General features: G+C 63.9%; 2 protein-coding genes across 3 annotated transcripts in view; one reads left to right on the top strand and one right to left on the bottom strand.

Annotated features, from left to right (window-relative positions):
* Positions 1 to 234: 234 nt before the first annotated feature.
* The window catches only part of IDUA (iduronidase, alpha-L-), a 25,289-nt gene continuing 16,261 nt past the window's right edge, over positions 235 to 9,262 (top strand). The window contains exons 1-2 of the mRNA XM_011936826.1: positions 235 to 314; positions 588 to 728. Of these exons, the coding sequence (XP_011792216.1) occupies positions 235 to 314; positions 588 to 728 (221 nt within the window). The remainder of the gene's footprint in view (positions 315 to 587; positions 729 to 9,262) is intronic.
* Positions 440 to 6,197, bottom strand: SLC26A1 (solute carrier family 26 (anion exchanger), member 1). 2 transcript variants are annotated; one of them, XM_011936793.1, is made up of 4 exons: positions 6,052 to 6,197; positions 5,482 to 5,695; positions 3,896 to 4,495; positions 440 to 3,135 (listed from the first exon to the last, which is right to left on the bottom strand). In XM_011936793.1, exons 3-4 carry the CDS (start codon positions 4,466 to 4,468, stop codon positions 1,606 to 1,608), a joined length of 2,103 nt encoding a protein of 700 aa, XP_011792183.1. In that variant the 5' UTR covers positions 4,469 to 4,495; positions 5,482 to 5,695; positions 6,052 to 6,197; the 3' UTR covers positions 440 to 1,605. The 2 variants fall into 2 exon arrangements, with proteins under 2 accessions (XP_011792183.1, XP_011792182.1); XM_011936792.1 differs by lacking the exon at positions 5,482 to 5,695.

Below are 9,262 nucleotides of genomic sequence, written 5' to 3'. Positions count from 1 at the left end.
CGCCCGCCCGCGGCCTCCGGGACCCCGTGGTCGCACGGGGAGAGCTCGGGCGCCCCCTGACTGCGCACTGTGAGAGCTTCAGAGACCGGAGCTCCCTCCTCTGGGGCCCTGGCTCTCCCAGGCCCGCCCCGCGCCGTGTTTGGGGGTGGGCTCTCCAGCTGAGTGGGTGCCAGGGCGTGAGCCTGGGGCTGGGCCCTGAGCTTGCCCAGTGGCCGCCCCCTGCAGCCCAGACCGATGCCCAGGATCCTGCTCTTTGAGGTAAACCAGGAGTCTCCCGGGAGTGGGACGCCCCTGCAGCGGGACCTGGCCTGCCTGTCCCATTCCTTCCACCTAGAGCTGAGAGCCCGCCTGCCTGGCAGGGCCGGGGCCAGGGCTGGCGTTGGCCCCTCGTCTTACGGCCGCTCCTGTTCCCCAGGAAGATGGGACCTCCCAACATCCTTGGCCCTAAGGGTCATTTTATTAGTCACTGAGCGCACGCGCAGCGCCTGAATCCCGCGCCCGGGCAGTCCTGGGCTTGAACGTGTGTGTCGGCCGCGCTGCCAGCCATGCTGAGGCTCGGGACTGAGCCTCCCCTTTGCTGTCCCCAGCCCCCCGCTGCCACACAGCCAGGCTGACCAGTACGTCCTCAGCTGGGACCAGCAACTCAACCTCGCCTATGTGGGCGCCGTCCCTCACCGCGGCATCGAGCAGGTCCGGACCCACTGGCTGCTGGAGCTTGTCACCACCAGGTGGGTGACAGGTGGGGCCTGGGCATCCCAGAGCCCCTTACAGAGGCACAGACGGGAGGGGCAGGGCTGGGGGCTGCTCAGAAGACCCCTTGTTCCCCACTTTCCGCCGGAGCACCGTGTCCCTGCTGGCTGTGCTGGGGTGAGGGCTGTGTGCTGGAGGGAGTCCCTGCATGGGGACGGCGGGCTTCCTGCAGGTCTCCCTGGAAGCTCAGGGTGGGCTGCGCCGCACCTGGCTCCTCGTGCACCCATGAGCATCCCTGTGTGTGTTTGCTGACTGGGCTGGGCAGGGCCAGCACCTGAGGACTGAGCTGAGGTCTTACTGGTCACAGCACCCTGGGCCCTGATGCTGGTGCAGGTGGCCACCCTGTGACAGGGAGGCACAAGGTGTGAGGGGCACTTGGGTGTGTGGGGCTTTCTGGAAACACAGAGACCCTCGTGCTCTTGGCCGGAGCCGCTGGCTCCTACCAGCAGGATGGGCACTAGGCAGGCCAGGGCATAGGGGGTCCTCTTGGCACCTTGGAGGCTGCATAATGTTGGGGGACCCTTGTTCAAATAAGATGTCAACCCTGAGCATCAGGCCAGGCCCATCCCTTCTGAGCCAAGGACAGCAAGGGTGTGGAGCATCGAGACCCAGCCAGCACTATGGGCCAGCCTGTCTTGGAGGCAGAAGTGCTTGATTTCTGAGTGTTTGGGTCCTGCGTGTGATCAGAGGGCCTCCTTCCCCAGTCGGGGTTCCCCGGTTTCCCCAGGGCAGCTGTGGCACAAGAGTGCAGCTCTTGGGCGGCTCCTCCCTGGGAAGGGTCTCAGCAGTGACTTGCAGATGTCTGCTGTGGGCACCCCCGGAGGGAGCAGAGGCTGCTGGACAGGCCTGGCCCTGCTACGGGTGGGCATCAGTGGCCTCCAGCTCCCTGTGGCGGGCTCGTGCTGTCTGCACGGCGTCATGCACACTGAGAAACAGCTGCTCCTCCTCAGCCACATCCCCAGGGCCCTCCCCGAGGAAGCCTCCTCTGCTCAGAACATCTCTCACAGTAGGGCTGCAGCAGGCTAGCAGCAGGCTGATGCCCAGGGCCCCGTAGTCTCGGCGCAGGTCCTGCAGCGTGGTCATGCCGGCTGCGTCCAGGAACAGCAGCGGGGCACAGTCGATGACCACTGTGTGGAATCCGGCCGCCGCAGGCGCCAGCGCAGCCCTGCTGCTAACCGGGCCCAGGTCCTTGCCCTGGGCAGGGCCTCCCTCGCCGACCTCCCACTCTGAGCCTCGCTCCTTCCTCCTGGCAGCCACGCACCCCGCGTCCAGCCCTGTGAGGCTGTAGAGTGACCGCAGGAAGAAGTCCTTGTTGGCATAGTACAGCGGCCCCCCGAAGCGGAACACCCGCACGCCAGGCTCGGGGACGAGGCCCTCGAACTCTGTGGCATCCTCGTAGAAGGCCGAGTTCCCGATGCGGGCCAGCAGGGTGGCGCGTGGGCGTTGGGTGCGGCCGGCCAGGCTGAGCAGCGAGAGGATGACGCCGGCCAGCAGCCCGGCCTCTGTGCTGACCAGCATGGAGGTGGCCGCGGTGCCCGCCCAGACCAGCGCGTCGGCCGGGCTCATCTGCCACAGCCGTGGGAGGTCCCACACCTTGCGCAGGGCCCCCCGCAGGCTGACCACGATGACGCAGGCCAGCACGCTTCGCTGGAGGTCGTGGAACAGCGGTGCCAGCGCCAGCAGCACCAGCAGCACCACGGTGGCGCTGACCACACTGGACAGCTGTGTCCGGCAGCCAGTGGCTATCTTCACCAGGCTCTTGGCCAGGGCGGCGCTGGTGGCGAAGCAGTGGAGGAAGGCGGGTAGCACGTTGCAGCAGCCCACAGCCAGCAGCTCCTGGTTGGCGCGCACAGAGTAGCCATGGCTGCGGGCGAACATCTCAGCCAGCGAGATGGAGAAGGCCGCGCCCACGAGGGCCAGGGCCACAGCATCCAGGGCCACACGCTGCATCAGCCTGGGCTCCGGGACCTGAGGGGGCATGAAACCCGTGGGGATGTCGCCGGCCACGCTGGAGCCAAAGCGTCTGTGGAGCTGCCCGAAGTGGGACACGAGTGTGGCCACCACGATGACCAGCAGCTCTGTGGGCAGAGGCACCCGCAGGCGGTGTCGGTAGCGGTCTGAGAGCTCCTTCGCGGCTAGCAGCACCACCAGGCACACCGTGCTGGTGACCACGTCGCACACGTTGGCCTGCCCAACGCTACGCAGCAGGCTTAGCCATGTGAGGACCACCATGCCGGGCCCCTGGTGCCGCGGGATCCGCACACCCAGCAGGTGCTTGAGCTGCGAGGTCAGGATGGTCACGGAGGCCCCCATAGCAAAGCCGTCGAGCAGTGGCTGTGAGAGGTAGGCGGACACGAAGCCCAGCCGGAGGACGCCCATGAGGACCTGTGGATGCAGTGCAGTCAGGTCAGCAGGCGCCTGGCAGGAGCCACGTGCCCCTCACCAGCACCTGGCGTGGCCCGAGGGGTGGTGGTCATGGCACAGGGCCTGACAATTCTGTTGCAGCACCATATGTTCCAAATCAGACTCCTCACACGGGCCTGTGTTCTGGCTCCACGCGTGCTCATGCCTGCAGACACTTGGGACAGCCACACGGGCGTCACACCTGCACGCAGTTGGCCACAGACACATCTAACCTTCTCACGTGCAGAAGCCCATTTTATTTCAGAATTAAGACCTCTGGCATCAGAAGGTAGCCCCTTCCTTCTGCTTCCTACACATGGCGCCCAACCCCCCATGCAGATGTGGAGCCAGTGGGGGCCAAGGCGGACAGGCCAAGGCAGGAGACATTCATGGGTGGGGAGGCCATCCCCCACCCCACCTAGGACAGAAGGCCTGGGAGGCCACATGGCCTCAGTCTGGCACCACTGAGCCACAGCCACACCTGGCCTGCTGGCCCCCACCCAGGCCGTGGCCCAGCAGGCCGGCTCCCCGTGCCCCTCCCCTCCTGCACCCACAGCCCCTCTGCATCAGTGCCTCACCCTGGGATGCCCTGGCACGCCTCAGCTCTGCCCAAGCCTTGCTGTCTTGGGCCAGCACCTCCTCTGCCAACTCTGTGCTTGCCCCCAGCCTTGCCCTCGTGGATGGCCAGTATCTAAGGGGGGGTGCCCTGGGCCCCTCCCTGTGCCCAAGCAGAGCTCCTCACCTGGTAAAGCCCGGTCATCAGCGTGAGGGCGGTGGCAATGCGGATGGCGTAGCAGTCACGCCCGCAGTCCAGCATGGCAGCTGAGCTGTTGAGGATGCTGCTGTTGGCCCCGGGCTGCAGGCCGTCCTGGGAAGGGTCAAAGCCAGCCAGCTGGAGCTCTCGGTCCACCACCTGCCCCACCATGAGGCAAAGTAGGCTGAAGATGCCCACGGAGACGTGCCGTGAAGTGCCCATGAGGAAGTAGATGAGGTTGGCGAAGAAGGACGTATAGAGGCTGTAGATGGGCTGCAGCCCGGCCAGCAATGAGTAGGCGATGGCCTGAGGCACCAAGATGATGCCGATGACCAGCCCGGACATGACGTCACCTGCCAGGTACTCTCGTGGGCGGTACTGACGCAGCCAGCTTGTGGCGGGGAGCAGGTCCTGCACCAGCGCCCGGGCAGACAGCACGCTGCATGAGCAGCTCCGCCACAGCCTGGCCTTCAGCATCTCACACAGACCCCGGGGTGCTGGGCGCTGCCGTCGGACCAGCACCGGCCCTCTGTTCTGCAGAGGCTCAGGGGACTCGTCCATCCTGCAGCGTCAGGTCCTGTGGCCAACCTGCAGCCGAGAAGAGGGCATGGTCACAGGAGCCCCTGGATCCAGGGCCAAACGACAAGGTCCCGGGCAGCAGTGGGCCGCTTGTGGCGGACCCCTTACCCACCCAGCGCCAGGGATTGGTGCTGGGCCTTCACCGGGCAGCGCGGGCCCCAGCCCCCTGCCCGGTATGGATGGACGCCAGGCCCTGGCGGCTCCAGAACCCATCGTGGGGTGAGATGGGATTACGACACCAAGCCCATACCACGGGGTGTGCTGAGGCCAGCAGTGCTGAGGGCGGCGTGGCAGGACCCTGTCCAGACTCAGCTCTGGCCCACTGGCTCTGCATTTCCTGCCTGAAACCCACCCTGTAGCCTCCTGAAGCTCACCCGCCCAACGGGGAGGGAACAGGCTGGGCTGCCGCCACACACACGTATGCCTGGGGTCAGAATGTCACAGACAGTGGACACAGGTGCAGGCAAGCCTGCGTCCCGCTGCTCTGCGTCCACCTCCCGCTCCCCAGGCTGGCGAACGGTCCTGCTGTCCACCCCATGCCCACACCAGAGCCCTCCCTTCCCCATCCAAACCATCGCCTCCTCTCTCGGAGACACCTTCCCCACCCCTCCGCAACCTGCCCTGTGGGTCCTGGGGCTGGCGGAAGTCTCAGGAAGAGGCCTCCTACGTCTCTGCCAAGTCTTGTGGGTGCTAAGACCCCAAGTCTGCTGGGGGAGCAGCGTTCAGACACAAGCCCAGCCCATCTGCTTGACCTTGGAACAGAATTCTGAGAGTATGCCTAGACAAGGGCCCCATAAGGGCCAGCTGGGAGGGGAGGAGGGTGACTGGCATCTGTTTCCCCTGCCCAGACAGTTCTGGGATGTGAGGCGTCCCTTCCCAGGCTGCACCAGCTCACTGTGGAACGGCCATGACACACTGTCCTGAGGCAGCACCGAGAGGACCCAGCCCGCTGCACACAGCAACCCTGGGCCGGCAGAGCCGGAAGGGCACCTGACCTTTCCTTTGCCCTCGGAAAGCACCGTGGCGTTAGGAGGCGGTGCTGAGAGGCCTGACCGGTCCCATGTGAGGCCCTGGGTCTGTCCTGTTTGCAGGCTCCAATGTACTTTCGCTTTAAAAACCCTTCTCAGCAATGTTAGACAAAGACTTTGTTCCCAGGACACCAGGTGCCCAGGACACCCTGCAGCCTGGGCTAAGCCTGCTATTTGCACCCTGGCCCAGGGTGTGGGAGCTGCGGTCTCCTGGGGGGTGTGTTGGAGGAGTGAGTCAAGCCTGGTAGGTTGACACACGCAGGCTGGGCACAGCATCCCCGGGGCCCAGAGCAGGGGTCCTGGCCCTCAGGCAGCATTGCAAGAGTTATGTCCCCGTCCCTGGAAGACCCCACCACACTGGGTCCTTGGATGCCCTGAAGCCCACCCCAAGCCCCTGGGGTCCAGGTGTGTACAGTAGGGCCACCTGCCTTGAGCCTGAGGGTGCCCCTAAGAAATCACGAGTCCAGGGCATTTCTGGCCTCGGCTCCCACGCCCGCCTCTGCTACGACTGAGATCTGGGCCCAGGATGGTTCTTACCTGAGGGAGTCCTCACAGGCGCAGAGGGCCCTGGGGTGGCGAGGGGCTGGCAAGACCACTGAGGACCGCAGGGCCCTCTGGCTCCCGTGAGCAGCTGGGAGAGTGGAGGTGGTGGCTCTGGCGCCGACCTGCAGGCAGTGGTCTGTGCACTGGGCTCAGCGGTTGAATTATTTACTTACAGATTGCTGAGTCACAGGTTTATCCAGCCATGTTACCTGATCGGCGAATCCGGGAGTTGAACTGTAATCGGGCTCGTAGTAGTTACAGCTGTGATGAGCTCCCAGCCTCCCAGGAGCGGCTGCAGCTGTGGCTCTGCAGCCCTGTCTGGAGGGCTTAGGGACCAGCGGGAGGCAGGGGCTCAGGGGCTGAGCACAGGCAACCGTTCAGCTCTGGGGTCTGGGGTTGACTGCAGCAGCCTTCAAACCCAGGCGGGGCTGAGGGAGGGTTGGTCTCCGTGTCCAGTTGGTGGACACCCTCCTGGTCCTGCAAGGAGCCAGCCTGGTCAACGCAAGGCTGCCGGTGTGTGCAGATGTGTATGTGCTCGCGTGAGCCCTGTGTGTGGTGCTCACTGCTGAGGGCACGGGCTGCTGGGGGTCAAGATGCCACGACTGGCCAGGGGCAGGAGTCCTGGTCTGCCGAGGCCCAGCGCCGACCCGCAGTGCCTGGTCACCCTCACGGCTCCTCTGCCCTCCCCTTTACCACAGACTGGGACCGGCAGTGCCTGCTTTATACGGCTGGTGTGAAGATAAATGATTTCTGAAAGTGAACTTCAATTAAGCCCACACATGAAAATAAGGGTGAGCTGCCTTTTAAAAAGGAATTATTGGCCAGGCACGGTGGTTCACTCTTGTAATCCCAACACTTTGGGAGGCCTAGACAGGAGGACTGCTTCAGGCCAGGAGTTCAAGACCAGCCTGGTCAACATAGTGAGACGCTCCTCACCTTTTCTTTTTTCTTTTCTTTTCGAGGCGGAGTCTTGTTCTGTTGCCCGGGCTGGAGTGCAGTGGTGTGATCTCTGCTCACTGCAAACTCCACCTCCCAGGTTCACACCATTCTCCTGTCTCAGCCTCCCGAATAGCTGGAACTGTGGGCACCCGCCACCATGCCCAGCGAATTTTTTTGTATTTTTAGTAGAGATAGGGTTTCACTATGTTGGTCAGGCTAGTCTTGAACTCCTGATCTCGTGATACACTCACCTCGGCCTCCAAAAGTGCTGGGATTAAAGGTGTGAGGCACCGTGCCCGGCCGGTTCTGTCTCAAAAAAAAAAAAAAAAAAATTCCTTGGGGGCCTCAGGTCCCCCTCCCCCGGCCCTGCCACTTTGACAGTGAGTATTGGTTGGGAGCCTGCACTGGGCACCTGTGGCCAGAGGGTGAGTGTGACAAGGGGCTGCAGGCCTCAGTGCTCTCCCATCCCAAGGGAGGCCAGGAGGCTGTGGTGGGTCCCTCAGGTGGGGCTGGAAGGCCAAGCCGGCCCTGGCACCTTGGGCAGCCTGACTCGGTCCTGGGAACAGAAGTCACAAGCTCTGATTCTCCTGTCCACATGGGATGGAAGCCGAGGGTCTCGCAGAACCAGCTGATGTGCTGGGGCTTCATTCCCGCAGAGCATGGACACAGATGTTGATGGGGCGGAGCCCCAGAGGGAGGAGTCCCTGGACACTCACTCCACCAAAGGTACTTCCTTGTGGAAGCCGTCTGCCAAGCCCTGCTAGTTCCCCACAGCCCTGGGTCGGCCCGGGGAAGACTGGGCTGCAGTCCCCCCATTTGGAGGTGAAATGGGAGTGGAATGTAGTTGGGGTGGCCACAGAGTAGGAGGCACCGTAAGTGTGAGATGTGGACAGAGCTGAACACTCCAGGGCTCGTACCCCTGAGCGTGAGATGCGGGCAGGGCTGAACAGGCTCCAGGGCTCCTACCCCCGTAGCCTCCACCTGGGATGCCCTCTCCAAGTCTCATTTCTCCTCAAAGCCCCCTGCCCTGTCCTCCAGAGTCGGAGCCCTCGCTCCCACCCCAGCCTAACCTGGGCCCCAGTGGTCCCTGGGAAGCAGCTGTTTGCCCAGCAGTTGGGAGCTGTGCTGTAAGAAGCAGTTGGCCAGTGGGTGGGGTAAGGCAGTCATGCAGGGCCTCAGGCCCCTCCCTGGGACAGATTAAGGACCTCTCTGGGTGCAGCCACCGGAAGGGTTGTTGGAGAGCTGGGGAGACCCAGGGGGCTGGGCTTGCTCTCTCAAGGTCTCCCTAAAGGAGCCAGGGAGGACCTGGGTGCTGGAGCAGGGGTGGGCGCCCGGTGCAGATGCCTGCATGCAGGGTAGGGTGGGCAGTGTCACCTGGGGCCTCAGAGAAACCTCGAGTGGGAGGTGGCCCTTCCCCCCCTCAGGAAGGGTGGTGGAGGTGTCCAGAGGTTGGCTTGTGGGGACCCATGGGGAGATTTTAGGCAGGCGAGCATAGTTCAGGAACAGCCTCAGCCACACCGCAGGGGCCTGGCTTCAGGGGTCTCCTGCAGGCATTGGTCCTTAGGTCCCTTTAGTCCCCACCTAGGCTGGGTGCCGAAAGCAGGTGAGGTCATCGTTATAGGATCCTTGGGGTCTGACCTGCCCCCCTCCCACGTGTCTCTGCCTCAGTTTCTCTGAGCATTGAGGCAGTGGCTGGTGCTGCCCTGTGGTCAGGCCCAAAGGCTGAGTGCCCAGGGGTCCAGAGTGGGTAGCATATTCTACCCCAAGCCAGTGCGCACACAGGGCTGCCAACACCTCCTTCCCTGCTTGGCCCCAGCAACTGGGACCTGCCTGAACCGCCCTCCGGCCTGATTCCGTGGCCAGTTTTGTGCCACACACTTGCTTCCTTAGTTTTGTCTTTAAATCAGCCCTTTTACATTGGAGTCCATTTACTGGGAAACGAGACCTCATATCCTTGCCTCCCACCCGTGGAAAGAAGCCCGGCTGACAGGGCTTTGGGACCGGACCCGAGTTTATTCCCAGTGACCCTCCCGCGGGTGGGCGTGCTCCGAGGTCTGGAGAAGAGGCCCCGGCGCTCACCCTCTAGCACCTGCGTTCCCTTCGTCCTGGCCACAATTGCAGGTTCTCCCAAGAGGCAGGTCTGTGCCCGCCCCGCGCCCCCAGCCCAGCGATCCCGGCCTCTGCCCCTGACCCGCACTCGCCTTCACCCTCAGGAGCGCTCGGCCCTGCTCCCCACCCCGCGTGGTGTCCCGGCCACCGCCTGCGA

Source organism: Colobus angolensis, unplaced genomic scaffold (genome assembly GCF_000951035.1).
Source record: "Colobus angolensis palliatus isolate OR3802 unplaced genomic scaffold, Cang.pa_1.0 Scaffold157, whole genome shotgun sequence".
NCBI lineage: Eukaryota > Metazoa > Chordata > Mammalia > Primates > Cercopithecidae > Colobus > Colobus angolensis.
This window is presented reverse-complemented; position numbering and strand designations above follow the sequence as displayed.

What these genes read in the sequence shown, in the direction of transcription:
- SLC26A1 (XM_011936793.1), bottom strand. Translation starts at nt 4,468, where the DNA reads ATGGACGAGTCCCCTGAGCCTCTGCAGAACAGAGGGCCGGTGCTGGTC. An exon ending in TGATGACCGGGCTTTACCAG is followed by an intron (nt 3,136 to 3,895) that starts GTGAGGAGCTCT and finishes CTGCATCCACAG; the next exon opens with GTCCTCATGGGCGTCCTCCG.